Source organism: Neovison vison, chromosome 6 (assembly GCF_020171115.1).
Source record: "Neovison vison isolate M4711 chromosome 6, ASM_NN_V1, whole genome shotgun sequence".
NCBI classification, from domain to species: Eukaryota; Metazoa; Chordata; class Mammalia; order Carnivora; family Mustelidae; genus Neogale; species Neogale vison.
In genome coordinates this window covers 217892269-217914646 of record NC_058096.1, presented here as the reverse complement: position 1 = coordinate 217914646, position 22378 = coordinate 217892269, and the positions used below count along the sequence as shown (strand labels likewise).

The following is a 22378-nucleotide window of genomic DNA, read 5'->3' as shown; positions in this document are numbered from 1 at the left end:
CTTAATTACCTAACCCTGATATCAAGGCCACTGAACACTTGAGCCCCCAGAAAGGCTGATGGACAGAAAGAAGGAAATAGAAGCAAATACACAAAGGAACACCCAGGTGGCTCAGTTGGTTGAGCATCTGCCTTCAGCCCAGGTCATGATCTCAGAGTCAGGCTCCTTGTAGGGAGGCTGCTTCCCCCTCTCCCTCTGCCCCTCCACCCCCCCCATGCTCGCTCTCTCTCTCTCTCTCAAATAAATAAAATCTTTTAAAAAGAAGCATATACACGTGGATGATTACACTTTCAGGATAATATGGGGATGTACAGTAATAAATGCAAAATGTTTGACAGGGCACATGCAAACAGTAACACTTTAGCATGTTTTACCCAATTAGATCTATGTTCAGGAGAAAAAAATGACAATTTTAGAAGTTCCTTACCTCTTTCTCACTGGTATTTTCCCTTTTCCACTTAACACTCCTTAACCACATAATGATGAGATAAAAGTGGAAAAAAAGAAAAGAAAGAAAGAAAACAAGAAAGGAGAGATAATTAACTCCAAATATATTCAAATATTAATGGATGTCATTAGAGTCTAGCTCTGTGCTTAGAATAACAACCTGGATAGAAATATTTATCCTTTTGCTTCCTTGATACATACCCCAAAATGTCTTTCTCTCCCATCATTTTCCCATTCTTACTGCAGTTTCTTTTTTCTTTTTCTTTTTTTATTTGACAGAGACAGATCACAAGTAGGCAGAGAGGCAGGCAGAGAGAGAGAGGAGGAAGCAGGCTCCCTGCTGAGCAGAGAGCCCGATGCAGGACTCGATCCCAGGACCTTGAGATCATGACCTGAGCTGAAGGCAGCGGCTTAACCCACTGAGCCACCCAGGCACCCCTTACTGCAGTTTCTGAAGTGAAAATAAACCTCTTTATCCAGTAGCATAGGTCCCTATTTTTGTCTTAACCCTTGTCTTTTATTTCTATAATAGACAATATAAGAATGTTACTTTTTTTAAAAGATTTTATTTACTTGAGAGAAAGAAAGATCACAAGAAGGCGGGGCAGGGAAAGGGGTTGCCCCTGAGGGTAGAGAGAGAACCAGACTCCCTGATGGTCAGGGAGCCCAATGTGGAACCTGATCCCAGGACCCCAGAATCATGACCCAAGCCAATGGCAGATGCTTAACTGATGGAGCACCCTTAAAAATGTTATCTTTTTAAGAGTTCTCATCACAAGAAAACATGTGTGACCATGTGTGGTGATGGATGTTACTGAAACTTATTCTGGTAATCATTTTTGCAATATTCACATATATCAAGTCATTAGGTTGTACATCTAAAACTATAGCAATGTTACAACTTAATTAAAAGAAAGAAAATGTTAGGAGTTACCCATAGATCACAACCTCCTTCCTCATATTCCGGGTTTGGCCACCTCAGCCCCTGGTTCAGAGGAATCGTCCCACGTGGACCTACCCAGGACCCTCTACAAGCCTCTCACATCCCGTGGTTTATCCAGATTCCTGAGAAATTTATCATGATGCCCCCAAAAGTGGCAACAGGGGATAGGAATGGGTAGCAGTGTCTAAGCCTCTGCCTACTCCCACGAAGGAATTTCTGCAACAGCATCTCAAATACATGACAGAATCACAAGTACAGTGAGCCCACATAATGCGAGCCCTCTGCTTCACAAGCTGAGGCCCTGAGAAGAATTGACTCTCTTCCTGGAGAAAGATAAGGGATCATAAAAACCATTTAGGGATAAGTCTTGAGCACAGACACTCCTTGGTTTAGTCACGAATCTCCCAACTATAACATGGATCTATGACATTAGAAGGTCCCTGAACCTCTCTGAGCAGATTCAATTTTTTTCATTTTTTTAAAAAATTTTACTTATTTGTCAGAGATAGAGAGAGAGAGAGAGAGAAGGTGCATGCGCACAGAGGCAGGGGGAACACTCCCCACTGAGTAAGGAGTTGGATTCAGGACTTGATCCCAGGACTCGGATCATGACCTGAGCCGAAGGCCAATGTTTAACTGACTGAGCTATCCAGGTGTCCCAATTTTCTCACTTTTATAATGGGAACTACTATAAAAAATATACAAAGGTATCGCAGGAATAAAAAATGAATAAATGTAAAGCACGCAGCACAAGTGGGGACTTGCAAAGACTTTTCCTATCACTTTCAGTTTTAGCAGTGAACAGTCCTAATGTCTAGAAAGGAAACAAGCTGACAGAGTGAAAGAGACAAGCAAAGGCACCCCAAGAATATCTTAGGGCTGAAAAGGATGTACTCAAATCCCTACTGGGAGCCCTCAGTATAATGAAATAGAGAAAGGAAATAACCAAAACAAACGTAAGTATGGGAATACATACATAAGTTATGGCACAGTCATGGTACACCATGTTATTTAAATATTTTATACTATTATATCATCCTTCATGTTTTAAATGTTATGTTTTAAAAATGCAAAAATCTAAGTATTTACATTACTTCTCACTGTATAAAATTAGACCAAAAATTATAAAAGAAGAAAAGCAATTTATATGATAGGTATAGCACGATAAAATTTATATAATTATAAAATGCTCCTTAAATAATTGTTTCACATTTTATGTTCAATTTAAGTATCCCAACAAGGACAAAGTGACAATGAAATGCTTAAGCCCACTAGCTGGCACGACAAAATTTGATTATTGTGCCACGCTTGCCCCAGTTTTTTTAATAAAACAATGCAGATCGCTTTTAAGCTCTGGCATATTCATACATAATCTCAATACAGATGGAAGGTCATTTTCCTCTGAGGGTAAACTTGATACCGAACTTTACATGTATCATTCCCCTGGAATATTTCACATGAGTAATGATGTAGCCGTAAACATTGTGTGCTTATGTCACATTATGTTACAAGCTCATTATTATTATAAACTATTATTCAACTCAACCACTTATTTTGGCTTTATACTGTATTTTCTGTATTTATTAAGACTGACACAAGAAGATTAATTTTAATATACATTCTCACATCAGTGGGCATTTGGGCTAATTACAATTTTTTTCTATAGCAGAGATTTATCAGACATGTTCACATGTACTGTTAGTATTAAACTACCTGTGGCAAATATCCACTAATTCCAGACTGGTAATCTCTGGGAAGCGGGGAGGAGAATAGTAACGGAACAGAGGATTTTTCCATGCTGATATAGTTATTCCCGTCTAACGGCAAAGAAAGGCCTTTCCCTGTGGGATCTGGATCTGATATTCAGTTTAAAATATAATGATAGGGCAGCCTCTTTGGAGAACAGTGTGGAGATTCCTCAAGAAATTAAAACTAGAACTTCCCTATGACCCTGCAATTGCACTCCTGGGTATTTACCCCAAAGATACAGTTGGAGTGAAAAGGAGGGCCATCTGTAACCCCAATGTTTATAGCAGCAATGGCCACGGTCGCCAACCTGTGGAAAGAACCAAGATGCCCTTCAACGGATAAATGGATAAGGAAGATGTGGTCCATATACAATATGGAGTATTATGCCTCCATCAGAAAGGACGAATACCCAACTTTTGTAGCAACATGGACGGGACTGGAAGAGATTATGCTGAGTGAAATAAGTCAAGCAGAGAGAGTCAATTATCATATGGTTTCAGTTATTTGTGGAGCATAACAAATAGCATGGATGACAAGGGGCGTTAGAGAGGAGAAGGGAGTTGGGGGAAATTGGAAGGGGAGGTGAACCATGAGAGACTATGGACTCTGAAAAACAATCTGAGGAAAAAAAAAAACAAAACAAAACAATCTGAGGGTTTTGAAGGGGTTGGGGGTGCGAGGTTGGGCTATTATAGAGGGCACGGCTTGCATGGAGCACTGGGTGTGGTGCAAAAATAATGAACACTGTTATGCTGAAAATAAATAAAATATTAATTAAAAAAATATATAACGATGGGGCGCCTGGGTGGCTCAGTCATTAAGTGTCTGCCTTTGGCTCAGGTCATGACCTCAGGGTTCTGGGATTGAGCCCATTCCCACTGCCTGTGTTACCTGTCACTCTGTCAAATACGTAAGACCTTAAAAAAAATAAACCGATCATATATAATGTATACTACTGTATTTTAAAAAAAAATGTCTGAAGCTAATATGGCCAAAATGTCAGCATTAATTCTGGAAAGTACTAGGCTATTCTGATGGTTTAAAATATTCTGTATTTTCTTGGGTGCCTGGGGGGCTCAGTTGGTTAAGTGACTGCCTTCAGCTCAGGTCATGATCCTGGAGTCCAGGGATCGAGTCACACGTCCAACTCCCAGGCCCGTGGGGAGTCTGCTTTTCCCTCTGACCTTCTCCCCTCTCGTGCACTCACTCCCTTTCTCAAATAGATAAAGAAAATCTTTTTAAAAATAAAAATCTTTTTAAAAAAATAAAAATGAAAAATCTTTTTAAAAATAAAAGAAAATATTCTGTATTTTCTTTGAGAGTTTTCAGAGGAAGACTAGAAAGGTAGACTAATAGGTCTCAACCTCCTCTCTCAAGGTCCTTACAAGTAAGAGGTAAAGATAAGACTTGAGCTTTCTGAGGATAAAAGCTGGAATCAGATATGGGAAAACTGAGAAGCCAAACTCACCCATCCTACTCCCATTCTCAGCCCACCAAACAAAAGGAGGGAAACCAGTGAATTGTAGAATTATCTGTCCAGTTTCTTTTTTTTTTTTTTTAAGATTTTACTTATTTGACAGAGAGAGTGAGTACCAGCAGAGGAACAGTAGAGGGAGAAGCAAGCTCCCCACAGAGCAGGGAGCTCAGTGCAGGATTCCATCCCATGACTCTGAGACCATGACCTGAGCTGAAGTCAGATGCTTAACTGGTTCAGTGAAACCACCCAGGAGCCCCTATCTGTCCGATTTCTAAAGGTGCTAATTCATGTTCAAGTAAGGAAAAACGTCCCTGGAATTTAAAAAGCAGAGTAAGAGCAGAAAATGAAAGTTGACCACAAATTCAATATAGTTTCATCCTACCAAACTTTCTTTTACCTCTTAGATGTCCTCCAGATAGGCTGATTTAAAAAAAAAAAAAACTGTACATTCAGTAGGGCACATCAGATTGCCTTGAAGTCACCAGTAAGTAATTCACCTTTCCTCTAGATATTGAAGGGCAGAGGTGGGAAATCTGTCTCAAGGAAAGGCAGAGGGACCAAGGCAACTGGGCTCCAGGGTTAAGAAGGTTGACCTCAGGAGACTCAGGTGTGTTTCCTGACATAAACATTGCTTTGAGAGGAGGGGGTCACAGGTAAACTCTAGTCTCTGTGGGCCTGGGAGCTCAATTTCCAAAGCTCCTCATTAGCCAGATATATGCTATCATTTCTTCCCCAAAGCATTTCAAATCTTTGAGGAGAACAGCTCATAGAGAGGATTCATGAATGACCAGATTTCCTGAACCTGAGAGGACAGGTGTACATAAATTCTCTTCCCATATGTTTCCTCTCATCTCCAGACTGGGAATCTCATTTTTGGATTTCTTGGGGCTGACCTGAAGAAAACTGATGAACTTCTCATCAGACCAACTCCCAGCTTTCTCTGAGGCAGAGATTATCACTGGAAGAGTAAGAGAAGCAAGGTGGTGTTTAAGTCCCCATAGGGACAGAGACTAGGGATACAGAGCATGTACCATGGGATCATCTCCACAAAGCCACTCTCTCAAATTTTTCTTTAACCAAAAACACTCCGTGAGTGAGGTAAATACTGTAATAGTAAAGAGTACATGCAAAGAAGCCAATTTACTAGTTACTTGGGAAGGCTTTTGGAGGTTGTCTGGAAAACGGACATCAAAAAGAACCAAGATGCCCTTCAACAGACAAATGGATAAGGAAGATGTGGTCCATATACACTATGAAGTATTACGCCTCCATCAGAAAAGATGAATACCCAACTTTTGTAGCAACATGGACGGGACTGGAAGAGATTATGCTGACTGAAATAAGTCAAACAGAGAGAGTCAATTATCATATGTTTTCACTTATTTGTGGAGCATAACAAATAGCATGGAGTTGACAAGGGGAGATGGAGAGGAGAAGGGAGTTGGGGGAAATTGGAAGGGGAGGTGAACCATGAGAGACTATGGACTCTGAAAAACAATCTGAGGGTTTTGAAGGGGCGGGGGTGGGAGGTTGGGGTAACCAGGTGGTGGGTATTGGAGAGGGCATGGATTGCATGGAGCATGAGAGACTATGGACTCTAAAAAACAATCTGAGGGGTTTGAAGTGGCGGGGGGTGGTGGCGGAGGTTGGGGTACCAGGTGGTGGATATTATAGAGGGCACGGTTGCATGGAGCACTGGGTATGGTGAAAAAATAATTAATACTGTTATGCTGAAAATAAATAAAAAATAAGGAAAAAAATTTTTAAAAATTAAAAAAAAACAACAATCTTAGATATCACACACAAAAAATACTAACCAGAAGAAAGCAGGTGACAAATTAATTGTAGTAACACTGGGAAACTGAGGGATATACAGAACTCCGTACAAACTTTTCTATTAAGTGCAAAACTGGTTCCAAATGAAAAGTTTTTAAAAATTTATGGCATGCACATCAAAATGACCAAAATGAAAAAGACAATGTAAAATATTAACAAGAGAGCAGACATACTTGAACAACTGCTTCATAAACTGTGGGATACCATTGAATAAATGTGACCAGGTAGTGTTGAATAAATGTGACTATGTGTATTCCCTATGACCCAGAAACTGCACTCCTAAAATATATACCCGGTGAAAATATGTACAGCTGTGAACTAGAACATGTACAAAAATGCTCATGGCAGAATTATGTGTAAAATACCCTAACTATAGGTATCCTGGGTGGCTAAGTTAGCTATGCACCTGCCTTCAGCTCAGGTAATGATCTCAGGGTCCTGGGACTGAGCCCCACATCAAGCTCTCTGCTCAGTGGGGATTCAGCTTCCCCCTCCCCCTTTGTCTCTTCCCCTGCTCGTGTTCTCTCTCTCAAATAACTAAACTATTTTTAAAAAAATACTCCAACGATAAACAATCCAAATGTCCAGAACAGTTGAATTAATTGTGCATATTCATAAAATGGGAAGCTATGTACCAATGACAATAAAATTCTGCTGAAGAAAAAACACAGATGATTCTCACGAAGAGTCTTGAGCAGAATCCAGGTACAATGATACTGTATCAGGTAGAATAAGGCATATAACTCTGTAAACATACTAAAACCCATTGAATTTTATACTTCAACATGTAAATTACATCTCAATAAAACTGTTAAAAAGGTAATGATTCTAGGGGCACCTGGCCAGGTCAGTGGAACATATGACTCTTGATCTCAGGCTGTGAGTTCCTATAGAGATTACTTTAAAAAAGAAAAACCTTTTGAAACTATGGTCCACTATTCCTTTGTAACAGGGGAATCCTCTGTTTTATCATAGTTTGAGCAGGCAGAGAAAAAAAGTCCAGTGAATTCTCCCCTCTACCAATATGACTGTCCTCATATGGTAATCTGACCCTGGATGATCTCAGATTTTTAAACTTAAAGATATACTACGTTGTAAATTTAAAAATCCACAGATTATAAATATCTTCTTCACAATGAGGAGATTAAAAAGAAGTGGAATTTTAAATCTTTTAATTTTACCAAGTCTCCTAATAGTTATTGAAGTGTAAGTCTCACTGAACCAAATCTAGAGGGGAAAAAAAGTGAGGTTTCTGGAAATTCATATAAGCACTGCTCAGGTAATTCCTAAGGTTTTTGTTTTATATAAAAATCAAGTCTTTCTACACACTTAAAACAGGTAAATTGTTTTGGGGATGCAAATTATATCTCAATAAAGGTGTTTTTAAAAATCAAAAAAAAAAAAGAAAAACCTTTTAAAAATGCATTGAATCCAGAGTATACATGTTATGGTATCAAGAATTAGGGTGATTAGAGAGTTAAAAGGGAACGACCAGTGTATACGGATAACCTCCCTCCTGGTACTCCAGCAGCAATTCAATCTTTTAATTATACACATAAATTTCTGAAAACCTGACATGGGTTATATTGGTGACACATTTGTGAATAAAACCTCCCTTCCAAAATACACGCACACACACACTGTAAACATGGTGGCTTAAAACATTAGGCATTTATTTTTCTCAACAAGTCTTGAAGACACTACAAAGTTTTTACATTTAGTATCAATTGGTCATCTAGGAGATGTTTAAAGGATTTATCAAAGTCACTGCATAACTTACATTTCTCCTACAGATTTTTAGAGGGGTTTTTCCATTCTTTACATCCAGTTCTCTGCAGTTAGTATGTGCTTATATGCCTTCAAGATTGAGAGTTCACTGAAAACTACTGTACATGGACATTACTCAGAGCTTTATCCAGCATGAGTGTTCTCGTGGTGCCGCCGAAGGGATGACAGCTTACTGAAAGCATGTCCACACACATTGCATCTATAGGGCTTCTCTCCAGTATGGACTCTCTTGTGCACAGTAAGATTGCACCTTACGCTAAAGGTTTTCCCACACTGATCACACTCATAGGGTTTCTCTCCAGTGTGAGTTCTTATGTGTATTGTAAGGGACACATGCCTCCTAAAAGCTTTTTCACACTGACTACACTTGAAGGGTTTCTTTTCCCTGGTGTGCATTCTCATATGTCTCCTATGAGATAAGAAACCACTGAAGGCTTTCCCACATTCCTTACACTCATACTGTTTCATTCTCATGTGAACTTTCTTGTGCAAAGTGAGGAAAGATTTCACTCTGAAGGCTTTCCCACACTGATTACATGCAAAGGGCTTCTCTCCAGTATGAATTCTCACATGTTCTTTAAGGCATGAGTGATCCCTGAAGGCTTTCCCACAGTCAATGCAAGTACACGGTTTCTCTCCAGCATGCATTTTTTTGTGCACATTAAGATTACAGCTCATTCTAAAAGTTCTCCCACACTGATCACACTTGTAAGGTTTTTCTCCAGTATGTATCCGCAGGTGTGTCTTCAGAGCTGATGGACTACTTAAGGCTTTTCCACAGTGGCTGCATTCAACAGACTTCTCACCAGTGTGTACTCTCTTATGTCTTGTGAGGTATGAAAGAATGCTGAAGGTTTTCCCACAATCAGTGCAGGCATAGGGCTTCTCTTTGGTATGTATTATCTTGTGCATGGTAAGCCTAGAGCTCCTACTAAAGGTTTTGCTGCACTGATCACATTTGTAGGGTTTGTCCCGTGAATGAATTCTTCCATGTTGTCTGAGAAGTGAACTATCTCTGAAGGTTTTTCCACAGTCATGGCATTCATAGGGCTTCTCCCCAGTGTGAATTCTCTTGTGTCGTGTGAGGTAAGAGTTTGAACTGTAGGCTTTCCCACACTGGTTACACTTAAAAGGTTTTTCGCCAATGTGGGTTCTCATGTGCAATGCAATGGATGAGTGGTTCACTAATACTTTACCACACTGGCTACACTGAAAAGATTTCTCCCTAATGCAAGTTTTTTTATGCTTACGATCTAAGATTGAACTTGAGACTTTCCTCGAGTCAGGACATTCATAGGATTTCTCTCTTGTATGTGGTCTCTTGTGCACAGCTAAGAAAGAACTCCTGATGGAGGTATTTTTATCATTTTTACAGTCACTGGATTTTTCCCCAGAAAGAATGTTCTCATGTGGGTTAAGGTGTAAGCAACCTCTGAGGGCTTTTCCAAGATGAAGGTGTTGATGGGGATTCTCGCCAGGATGAATCCTCTGATTCTGAGTAATGCTAGATTTCATGCTCAAGGCAATTTTATTCTGTTCAATGGATCTTCCTCCAAGAGTTTGCCCCTATTGGTTAAAATTAGTTGTGATCACAAGATTTATCACAATCATTATGTTGACTGAGAATCTCCTCCCCCCCTCCCCGGTACTCAAATTCTGACAGGTTTAAACACACACTTTATTTAAAAAATAAATAAATAAATGAACACGCACTTTATTAAAATTAGAGATTACCTAACACTTTTTTAAGTGAATATACACAGTTTCTATCCGAGTTTATTAGATTGAATAAGAGGAATCTTATACCACATGGCTCTCATCAGGGTTCTTTAAAGTTTTACTATACAAATGCTTTGGAGTGAATGTTTTTAATATTTAGTATCTAATGTCCATTGTGAAAATATTTACTCTGAGGAGTCTCTGCAACCATTTTTGGAGCTAGTGGGTAAGCTTCCTTCATATTCATGGTATTTAGAGAATTTCCTATTTTTTGTTGGTAAAATGAATGCCTCAAATTGACCCCTTAGTTCATGTTTTCCTTTTCTACTACATGGAACTCTGGATTTCTAACAGACAGCAAGAAATTCTTGTGTGACTCCTACCTTCTTGCCACTGAGTGCTTCTTTCTCCAAAATATCTTGCTTATGTTGTGATTGTTTGGTTTTAAGGGGAACCATCCCATCTGAACAAAGTGGGGGAAAGTAAGTTTTTGTCAATATGCTGACAAAAGCAGGCAAAGCCCAAGCCCAATCTGAAACAAACAGGAAACAATCTTGAGTTTGAAATGGGAGGACAAGGACCAAAACTAACATCCATGTGGATCTCTTCAAACAGACCCTAAACTTAGGAAGACAATGTGCAAGAAAAAATGTATTTTGATCAAAAGAATGATATTTACATGTTTTAGTGTTAATAAGCCAAGGCTATGGTATATGATACACACAAAATGGGAAGAATTAGTGATTCTAAATGTAAATATTAAAGCACAAGACAGATCTTTCTTTCAGAGCACAGGAAAGTATGAAGGTCATAAGGAGAAGGATGGGAAAAATAAAGGGGAGAAATCAGAGAGGGGAGACAAACCATGAGAGACTATGGGCTCCAGGAAACAAACTGAGGGTTTCAGAGGGGAGCAGGTTGGGGGAGGCGTGAGCCTGGTAATGGTTATTAAGGAAGGCATTTATTGCATGGAGCACTGGGTGTTACATGCAAACAATGAATCTTGGAATACTACATCAAAAACTAATGAAGTACTGTATGGTGACTAACATAACATTTTTAAAAAGTATGAAATGAAAGGTTAAAAGCCAAAGACTAGGGAATTCTGGAAGTACATGAATAAGCTCACACCAAATGGTCTCTGCTCGCTACTCAAATTTAGAGGGTATTTTTTTTAAGTCCCCTGCTGGACTCTTCATAATGTAGCTCTTCCTCAGCCCCACCAGATGTGGTAAAAAAAAAAATTCATTTATGCCCACTGCTCACTTGAACATATATCTTGGTGATATCCTGTCTCTCTTTTCATCTCATCTTCTTGTTCCATCTGGGTGATCAGAGTGGGTTTGCTGAGCTGCTTTTCTATAATAGGGAACAATGCATGTGAGAGAACCATGTAGTGTATAAGGAAACAACAGTGGCAACTTTATCTTTGAGGTTGTGAAGATAGACAAGTGTGGCTTTAGGAGCAGCAAAATGATTATGACAAATTTCTAACAGATAAAACAAAAGTAAAGCACCTGAGGATCAGCTTTTATAATGATAGAATGAAGACCCTGTTAATTCATCTCCCCCACTAAAACAACAAATAATGGGCCAAACAAGTAGACTCAATCAATTCAGAACTCTAGAAATTAACCGAAGACACAGAACAAATGGAAAGCTGTCTATCCAAGAAAAATCACTGAACCTTGGTAAGAGGAAAAAGCCACCAGCCTTGCAGTCAACAAAGAGACTGGAGCGCTGGTAAAATAACCAGCCCCAGAACAGTTATTATTTTTCTAAAATACTTACATTTATTTTTTTATTTTTATTTATTTTTAATTTTTTCAATTTATTTATTTTCAGAAAAACAGTATTCACTATTTTTTTCACCACACCCCAGTGCTCCATGCAATCCGTGCCCTCTATAATACCCACCACCTGGTACCCCAACCTCCCACACCCCCGCCACTTACATTTATTTTTAAAAAGCTATTGAGAACAGTGGTTTGTTTTTTTTTTTTAGATTTTTGTACACCTCACTAATGCATGGCTCAAAAGAAGATCACTGGATTATTATATCCACTTCAGCATACAGTGCAGCTTTCTATGTTGTTTTGAAACATAAGGGAATAACACCGACGACACTGGGAGAAGTAGAGAATGGAACTGGGGAAATCAGAAGGAGAGATGAACCATAAGAGACCGTGGACTCTGAGAAACGAACTGAAGGTTTTGGAGGGGAGGGGGGTAGGGGGTTGGGTGAGCCTGGTGGTGGGTATTAAGGAGGGCACGTATTACATGGAGCACCGGGTGTGGTGCATAAACAATGAATCTTGGAACACTGAAAAAATCAAGTTTAAAGAAATGGTATGAAGAAAATCTAGACTCAGAGATAAGTAGTTGGGGAGAAGAGGAATATATTAATACTCTTTAAAAATCAGTGTTGATATTTTTTGATAAGGCACCAAAACTCAGTAAAAATAGAGGTTTCTTTAGGTTATTTGCAACACAGAATCTGAAACCGTATCAATGAGTCCTTTGTACTCTTACATTAATATCCACTGTAGCTGTATAGATATAAAACATATATATGAATATAGATAAAGATGTATTATTAGTCTAAGCTTGAAGTTCCCTAGAAAATATATATCCTCAGGCTGTTGTAGCTATTGGAGTTTAGCCAGAGCTCAGCTTAGCAGGAAAAAACTCTTATCCCCAAGGCATCACCTTAGGGACTTGGAACAGCTCCAATCAGTTCCCGGGGATCCAGAATTCTGTGCATAAGCCAAGGCTAGGCACATGGCCAGAAAAAGAGGGTAAGTCCCAAGTCACCTAGCTTTGGTTGACTTTTAGACCCTGCCCAGGCAGGCAGTGAAAAATAACTAGTCTTGTAAGTTGCCTGAAGTTAAAGGCATGACTTCTTACATAGATCTACTTGGCATGAGATGAAGAGACATAGGCAAAGCATTTAAGAAAATGATACTAATCATTGTTGGACTACTCAAGTTACAATGACCAGGAAACCAGGTTAAAAATTAAAATAAGCACTTTTAAGTTTTTATTTATTTTTATTTTTTTTATGTTGGCTCTATGCCTGGTGTGGTGCCCAACACAGTGCTTGAACTCACAACCCTAAGATCAAGACCTGAGCTGAGATCAAGAGTGGGACGTTCAACTGACCGAGCCACCCAAGTGCCCCCAAATAAGGACTTTTTTAAATACACAAACAATGAGGGGCACCTGGGTGGCTCAGTCATTAAGCGTCTGCCTTCAGCTCAGGTCATGATCCTGGGGTCCTCGTATCAAGCCCCGCATCAGGCTCCCTGTCAGCAGGGAGCTTCTCCCTCTCCCACTCCCTACGCTTATGTTCCCTCTCTCTCTGTCAAATAAATAAATACAATCTTAAGAAATATATATACAAACAATGAATCATGGAACATTACATCAAAAACTAATGATGTACTATATGGTGACTAACATAAAATTTTTAAAAAAGAAAAAGAAAAGTTAGGAGAAAATTCCGTGGTTGAACATGACAGGGCATACAGAATCTGTGGAATTCAGCTAGGAAGGTCACAAAACAAATAAGCACAGAGAAGAAAACAACAATGAACCCTGATGGCAAAGGCATCCATTACTAGAATTGGTAAAATTTATTATCTTGAAATGCCTGTTCATGTGCCTGTTACATCAACATGGACAGAACTAGAGGGTATTATGCTGAGTGAACTAAGTCAATCAGAGAAAGACAATTATCATATGGTTTCACTTAGATGTTTAAATTAATAAATAGGCCAGTGGATCATAGGAGAATGGAGCAGAAACTGAATGGGAAGAAATCAGAGGGAGAAAAACCACGAGAGACTCTTAACTATGGGAAACAAACTGAGGGTTGCTTCAGGGAAGGTGGGTGGGGAATGGGGTAACAGTGATGGGTATTATGGAGGGCATGTGATAGGATGAGCACTGGGTGTTATATTCAACTGATAAATTATTGAACACTACATCTGAAACTAATGATGTACAGTATGTTGGCCAGTTTAATTTAAATTTAAACAATTTTTAGGGGCACCTGGGTGGCTCAGTCATTAAGCATCTGCCTTCAACTCAGGTCATAGTCCCAGAGTCCTGGGATCAAGCCCTGTATCAGGCTCCCTGCTCAACAGGGGAGTCTGCTTCTCCCTCTCCCTCTGCCCCTGCTTATATTCCCACTCTTGCTGTGTCTACCTCTGTCAAATAAATACATACAATTTTTTTTAAAAAAAATTTTTAATTTTTAAAAATCTCATTTTTAAGAACAAACTGAAACACGCAAAGAGACAGGAAAGTGTACCACACATACAGGGTTAAGAAAAGCAGCCAACAGAATACATCCCTTTAAAGGCGATACTTTGCAATTAGTAAACAAGTATTTAAAATAAATAAAATAATAAAGGTGCCCTTTAAAGGCCATACTTTGCAGTTAGTAAACAAATATTTAAAATAATAAGGGCACCTGCTTGGCTCAGTGGGTTAAAGCCTCTGCCTTCAGCTCAGGTCATGATTCCAGGGTCCTGGGATACAGCCCCGCATCAGACTCTCTGCTCAGCAGGGAGTCTGCTTCCCCCACCCCTTGCCTGCCTCTCTGCCTACTTGTGATCTCTGTCTGTCCAATAAATAAATAAGTATCTTTCAAATCATCTATTATAATTAGATTTAATGGACAAAGACTGAAAATTGCCCCCCTAAGATTAGGAACAACAACAAAATGATGTCCATCCTTGCCACTTATACTCAACATTACATTGGAAGTTCTGTCCAGGGCAACTAGGCAAGGAGAAAAGAAATAAAGGTTATCCCATTTGGAAAGAAGAAAAACCATCTCTATTCACAGATGTCATAAACTTATAAATAGAAAATCTGAAATAATCCACACAAAAAACTATTAGGTTGCAAACTAAAAGATCATATACAATGTATCAACTGTATTTCTATATATAATCAATTAATATAATAAAAATGAAACCAAGAAAACAATTTCATTGACAATAGCATCAAAAAATGATTAGGGATAAATTTAACACTAAGAAGTTTAAGACTTACAGGTGCCTGGGTGTCTCAATTAAGCATCTGACTCAGGGGGCACCTGGGTGTCTCAGTGGGTTGAACCTCTGCCTTCAGCTCAGGTTATGATCTCAGGGTCCTGGGATCGAGCCACATTTCAGGCTCTCTGCTCGGTGGGGAGACTGCTTCCCCCTCTCTCTCTGCCTACCTCTCTGCCTACTTGTGATCTCTGTCAAATAAATAAAAATCTTAAAAAAAAAAGCAACTGACTCTGGGTTTCAGCTTAGGTCATGGTCTCAGGTTCGTGGGATTGAGCCCAGTGTCAGGCTCTATAATCAAGGTGGAGTCTGCTGGAGACTGATTCCCTCTCCCTCTTCCTCTGCTCTTCCCCCTGTCCATGCACTACCCCCACCCAAGGAAACAGACAAAATATTTTTAAATTATTTTTAAAAGGAATTTTAAGACTTAGACAGATAACAGAATTTAAAGACCTCTATGGATAGAAAACACAAAAACAATCAATCAGAGATGAAGAACTCAGTAACTAAAAATTAGCAGACTAGAGAAAGCAAAGCAGATCATGGAGCTGGAAGATAGGGTAGTGGAAAGAAACCAAGATGAACAGCAAAAAAATAAAAAGAATGATTAAAATTAAAGGTAGAGTAATGGATGGCTCAGTTGGTGTAGCAAGTAACTCCTGACCTCAGGGTTAGGAGTTTGAGTCCCACATTGGGTGTAGAGATTACTTAAAAATAAAATCTTAAAAAAAATTGAGAACAGTTTGAGGGAACTCAATGATACCATCAAGCATAGTAATACTTGCATCATATGGCTCCTAGAAGAAGGGTAAAAAGGGGGCATAAAACTTGAAGAAATAATAAACGAAAACTTCCCTAATCTGGGGAAGGAAACAAATATCCAGATCCAGAAGTCACCCCCAATAAAATCAGCCTAAGAAGGTCCACACCAAGACACAAACTTACTAAATGAAAAAAGTAGTGATAGAGAATTTTAAAAGCAGCAAGATTAAAGAAAATAATTACATACAAGGGAAATTCTGTAAGGCTCTCAGCTGATTTTTCAGCAGAAACTTTGCATGCCATAAGGAAGTGGTAGGATATATTCAAAGTGCTGGAAGGAAAAAACCTGCAAGCAAGAATATTCTACCTAGCAAAGCTGTCATTCATAATACAAGATAAAGAATTCCTTTGACTGGGAAGGGAAAGGCCATAACCAGAAGTAATAAACCTGTAAAAGTAAAAACTTTCACAGATACATTCAAGCATAATAAAAGTAGCAGACTAATCACTTATAAAGCCAGCATGGAGGTTAAAGCATAAAAACAGTAAAATTAATTACATCTATAAAAATCAGTCAAGAGGGGCACCTGGATGGTTCAGTCAGTTAAGTGTCTGCCTTCAGTTCAGGTCATGATCTCAGAATCCTGGGATTGAGTCCCGCATCAGGGTTCCTGGCCAGTGAGGAGTCTGCTTCTCCCTACTCCTATGCTCCTCCCCTCCCCCTACTCATGCTCTCTCTCTCTCCCTCTCTCAAATAAATCTTCAAAAAAAATCAATTAAGGGATTCACAAAATGAAAGAATGTAAAGTATAACATCATATACTTAAAAGTGGGGGGGGTAAAAATTTAGTATTTTTAGAATGGGTTCAACCCAATACAGAGACCAACCTAATATAGACTTGCTATATGAATATGACATTGTATATTCAGCTGAAGAATGGTAATTACAAGTCAAAAACCTTTAATGGATACCCTAAAAAAAAAGACAAAGGTATTCAAGCATATCACTAAAGAAAGCCACAAAATCACAACAGAACAGAACAAGACAAGACAGGAACCAAGAACCACAAAAGCAACCATAAACAAGTAACAAAATGGCACTAAGTACATACCTATATATAATAACTATGAATGCAAATGGACTAAACACTCCAAAAGACAGAGCACTAAATGGATTTAATAAAAAAGCAGGAGCCATCTATATACTGTCTATAAGACAATCATTTCAGACTTAAAGACACATGCAGACTGAAAGTAAAGGGATGAAAAAACATTTACAGTGCAAACGGAAGTGAAAAGAAAGCTGAAGTAGCAATACTCACATGGAAAATAGACTTTAAAAACAAAGACTAACAAGAGACAAGGACACTACATCATCATAAAGGGAACAACCCAACAAGACAATGTAACAATTGTTAAATATTTATGCATTCAACTTGGGAGCAGCCAAATACATAAAACTATAAAAACCAGAAGATATTAATAGTAATACAATGACAGCAGAGGACTTTAACACCCCACTTACATCAATGGATAGATCATCCAGACAGAAAACCAACACCTGGGTGGCTCAGTTTGTTAAGCATCTGCCTTTGGCTCAAGTCAAGATCCCAGGGTTCTGGGATCGAGTCCCATACTGTGTTCCCTGCTGACTTCCCCGTAGGGAGTCAGCTTCTCCCTCTGACCCTCCCCCTTGCTCATGCCCTCTCTCTCCTTCACAAAAATAAAATCTTTTAAAAAATTTAGAAAAAGAAAGTCAACAAGGAAACCATGGATCTGAGTGACACACTGGACCAGATGCATCTAACAGATATTCAGAACATTCCATCCCAAAGCAGAATACACTTTCTTTTCAAGAGCACACAAAACATTCTACAGAAGATTATCCTGTTAGGTCATAAGGTCACAAGTCTCAACAAAAACAAAAGACTGAAATCATCTTTTTTAACCATAATGGTATAGAACTAGAAATAAACCACAAAAAAAAAAATCTGGAAGGACTACAAATACATTGAGCTTAAATAACGCCATTATTAAACAATGAATAGGTCAACCAGGAAATCAAAGAGGAAGTTTAAAAATACATGGGAACAACTGAAAATGAAATCACAATTGTCCAAAATCTTTGGCATGCAGCAGAAACTCTTCTAAGAGGGAAGATTATAGCAATACAAGTGTATCTCCAGAAGCATGAAAAATATACAAGCTAACCTTCCACTTAAAGGAGTTACAAAAAGAACAAAGCCCAAATCCAGCAGAAGGAAAGAAATAATAAAGATTAGAAAATAGCTAAAATTAAGACTAAAAAATTATAGAACAGATTAGTGAAACCAGGAATTCATTCTTTCATAAGATCAACAAAATCAGTATCTTTTTAGCCACATTCATCAAAAGAGGGAGGACTCAAAATCATAAATGACAGAAGAGAAATAGCAACCAACACCACAGAAATGATTGTAAGAGAATAAAAAGTTATGTGCCAACAAACTGGACAACCTAGAAGAAATGGATATATTCCCAGAAACACATAACCTCCCAAAACTGAATCAGGAAGAAAATTTTTGAAGAGACCAATTATAAACAATGAAATTGAATCTTTAAGACAAACCAAAAGAGGGGCGCCTGGGTGGTTCAGTGGGTTAAGCCGCTGCCTTCGGCTCAGGTCATGATCTCAGGGTCCTGGGATCGAGTCCCGCATCGGGCTCTCTGCTCAGCAGGGAACCTGCTTCCTCCTCTCTCCCTCTGCCTGCCTCTCTGCCTGCTTGTAATCTTTCTCTGTCAAATAAATAAATAAAATCTTTAAAAAAAAAAAAAAAAGACAAACCAAAAGAAAAAAAAAAAAAAAAACTCCCACAAACAAAAGTCAAGAGCCAGATGGCTTCACAGGTGAATTCTACCAACGTTTAAAGGAGAGTTAATACCTATTCATCTCCAACTATTCCAAAAATATATATATTAGAAAGGAAAATCTCCAAACTTATTCTACAATGGGCTCCTGGGTGCTCAGTCAGTTAAGCATCTGCCTTGGGCTCAGGTCATGATCTCAGGGTGTTGGCAAATGGTGTTGACACAACTGGACAGCAACATGCAGAAGAATGAAACTGGTTCACTTTCTTACACCATACACAAAAATAAACTCAAATCGGCTAAAGACCTAAATGTGGAACCTGAAACCATTAAATTCCTAGAAGAAAACATAAGCAGTAATTTCTTTGCCATTAGCAAAGAAATTTTTCTATATACAAGTCTTCTTTTTTTTTTTTTTTTAAAGATTCCATCTATTTACTTGTCAGAGAGAGAGGGAGCGAGAGCGAGCACAGGCAGACAGAGAGGCAGGCAGAGGCAGAGGGAGAAGCAGGCTCCCTGCCGAGCAAGGAACCCGATGTGGGACTCGATCCCAGGATGCTGGGATCATGACCTGAGCCGAAGGCAGCTGCTTAACCAACTGAGCCACCCAGGCGTCCCTATATACAAGTCTTCTGTCAAGGTTAGCAAAATCAACATTAAACTACTGGTACTACGACAAAATAAAAAACTTTTTCACAGTAAAGGAAATAATCAACAAAAAGACAACTTATTAAATGGGAGAAGATATTTGTAAATAATGTATCAAATCAGAGGTTAATATTCAAAATATATGAATTTATACATAACAAAAAACTGGACATTCCAATTAAAAAATGGTGAGAGGACACGAACATCTTCCATCCATCCAGATGGCCAACAGACACATGAAAAGATGCACAACATTATTCATCATCACAGAAATGCAATTGAAAACCACAGTGAGCTATCACTTCCCATCTGTCAGACAGCTAAAATAAGAAACAAGAAATAGTAAGTATAGGTAAGGATGTGGAGAAAAAGGTAAGATGTGGTAACATAAAGAGGTGCAGCCACTGTGGAAAACAATATGGAGGTTCCTCAAAAAATTTTAAATTAGGATTATCATATGATCCAGTACTTCCACTACTATGTATCTACCCCAAGAAAATGGTAACACTATTTCAAAAAGGTATCTCCATCCCTTTTCATTGCTACTATTTATAGTAGCAAAAATATGGAAGGAATCCAAGTGTCCATTGGCAGATGAATGTATAATAAGATGTGTTGTGTCTATGATGGAGTATTATTCAGCCACAAAAAAAATAAAATCTTGCCATTTGCAACAATATTGATAGATCTAGAGTATAACATAAAGTCAGTCAGTTGGAGAAAAAGACCGTATGATTTCACCCACATAAGGACTTCAAGAAACAAAACAAACCAACAAAGAGAAAAGAGACAAACCAAAAAACAAAAACAAACAAACAAAAAAAAAACAAACAAATTCTTAACTACAGAAAACAAAGTATGGACAACAAACCTACTGAAAAAGGTGAAGGAGATGAAGCATCTCCGTGCACATATCTTGATGAGCACGAAGTAATGTATAAAACTGTTGAATCATTCTATTGTATACCAGAGACCATTTATACTTTTTAAATTTTAATTAAAAAAATATTAAGGGCGCCTGGGTGGCTCAGTTGGTTGGGCGACTGTCTTCAGTTCAGGTCATGATCCTAGAGTCCTGGGAAGGAGTCCCACATCAGGCTCCCTGCTCAGCAGGGAGTTTGCTTTTCCCACTGACCTCTCTCATGTTCTCTCTCTCTCTCTCTCTCAAATAAATAAATAATTTAAAAAAAAATAATAAAAACATATTAACACAAATAAAGACCTCTACGAATGAAATGACATCCCATGTTCATAGATTGGAATAATTAATATTGCTAAGGTGGCAACACTCCCCAGACTGATCTACAGATTCATGATGGCTTTTATCAAACTCCCACCTACATTCTTTGCAGAAACTGACAAACTTAGCCTAAATTTCATATGAAAATGTAAGGTACACAGCATACAAAGCAATCTTGAAAAAGAGAAACAAAGTTGAAAGACTCACACTTACCAAATCAAATCTTACTACAAAGCTACAACCATATCAACAGCATGGTACTGGTGTAAGGGTAGAAATATAAACCAGTGGCATAGAACTGAGAGTCAAGAAAATCGAAAAGTTGGATTAAAATTAAACTTTTATACCACAAATGATACCATCAAGAAAGTAAAAAGGGAACACAGAGAATGTAGGAAAATATTTGCAAATCATGTATCTGATAATGAATCTCTTTCCCGAATACATAAAGAACACTCACAACTCAACAGGGAAAAAAATGGCAGTCCAATTCTTAAATGGGCAAACAATTTTTTTAAACATTTGTTTATTTTAGAGAGAAAGAACATGCTTGAGTGGGCAGAGGACGAGAGAGAGAATCTCAAGCAGACTCCCCACTGAGCACAGAGCCCTCTTAAGATCAAGCCCTGAGTGTAAGAAGAGTCAGATTCTTCACTGACTGAGCCACCCAGACACCCCAAGTGGGCAAAAGATTTAAATGGACATTTCTCCAAAGAAGATATACAAATGCCCAATAAACACAAGAAATATTGCTCAATATCATTAGTCATTAAGGAAACGCAAATCAAAACAACAATGGGATATCATTTTACAAACATTAGGATAGCTACAAACAAAAAGGCAGCATTAAGTGCTGGCAAGAATGTGGAGATTTTGGAACATTTATACATTCCTGGAGAGAATGTAAAATAATACAGCTAATTTGGAAAACTGCTTGGCAGTTCCTCAAAATGTCTGAGTTATCAAATGACCCAGCAATTCCACTCCTAGGCATACACCTAAGATAAATGAAAGTATACGTCCACAAAAAAACGTTCACTGTATGAATGCTCATAGCAGAACTACTCGTAGCAGCAAGTGACAAAAATCCAAATGTCCATCAGCTAATGGACAGACAAAATGGTACATCTATACAACAGAGTATTATTCAGCAGTAAGTAAGAATTAAGTACTGATAAATGCTACAACGTGAAAAAACCTAGAAAACATTATGCTATGTGAAAGAAACCAGTCATAAAGACCGCATGTGGTATGAATCCATTCATATGAATATTCAGAATAGGCCAAGTCTATAGAAATGTAAAGTAGATTAGTTGTTGCCAGGGTCTGGAGAACAAGGAGGAATGAAATGCCCTGCAGGCAGGCCAATGAGAGTATTCTGGAATTAGGGGCCCCTGGGTGGCTCAGTGCTTGAAAACCTCTGCCCTTGGCCCAGGTCATGATCCTAGGATCCTGGGATTGAGCCCCATGTCAGGTTCTCTGCTTGGCAAGGAGCCTGCTTCCTTCTCTCTCTCTGCCTGCTTATGATCTCTGTCTATCAAATAAATAAATAAAATCTTAAAAAAAAATAAAGAAATGTTCTGGAATTAGATAGTGGTGATGATGGCACAACTCTGAATACAACTAAAAAAAAAAAAAGGACACCAAACATATACAACGTATTTCTTTGTGTTCTCTAAATGGCTAAATGGTAGGTGTGTTATATCTTAATACACGCTATTTTTCTTAAGTGTGAAAGTCTACAAAAACCTACAAGAAACCAACAGGAATATTCATATAAACTACAAGGTAACTGGGGCTTATTTACCCCAGAAACCCATGCTCAAACTCAACAAATAAATGGAGGGATTGTCAGCCTT

At 38.5% G+C, this 22378-nt stretch overlaps 1 protein-coding gene across 6 annotated transcripts in view; it reads right to left on the bottom strand.

Moving 5' to 3' along the window:
- The window catches only part of LOC122909758 (olfactory receptor 7G2-like), a 65206-nt gene that overhangs the window by 34085 nt on the left and 8743 nt on the right, over positions 1–22378 (bottom strand). Inside the window, exons 5-7 of one of the 6 annotated variants that reach the window (XM_044254274.1) lie at positions 11226–11318; positions 10343–10491; positions 8117–9806 (exon numbers count right to left, since the gene is read on the bottom strand). The exons of 1 other annotated variant lie outside the window; for it this stretch is intronic. In XM_044254274.1, the coding sequence (XP_044110209.1) occupies positions 8364–9806; positions 10343–10491; positions 11226–11318 (1685 nt within the window). In that variant the 3' untranslated portion in view covers positions 8117–8363. Of the gene's footprint in view, positions 1–8116; positions 9807–10342; positions 10492–11225; positions 11319–22378 lie in introns of those variants that run through there. 4 more of the 6 variants (XM_044254275.1, XM_044254276.1, XM_044254277.1 and 1 more) reach the window with 4 other exon arrangements.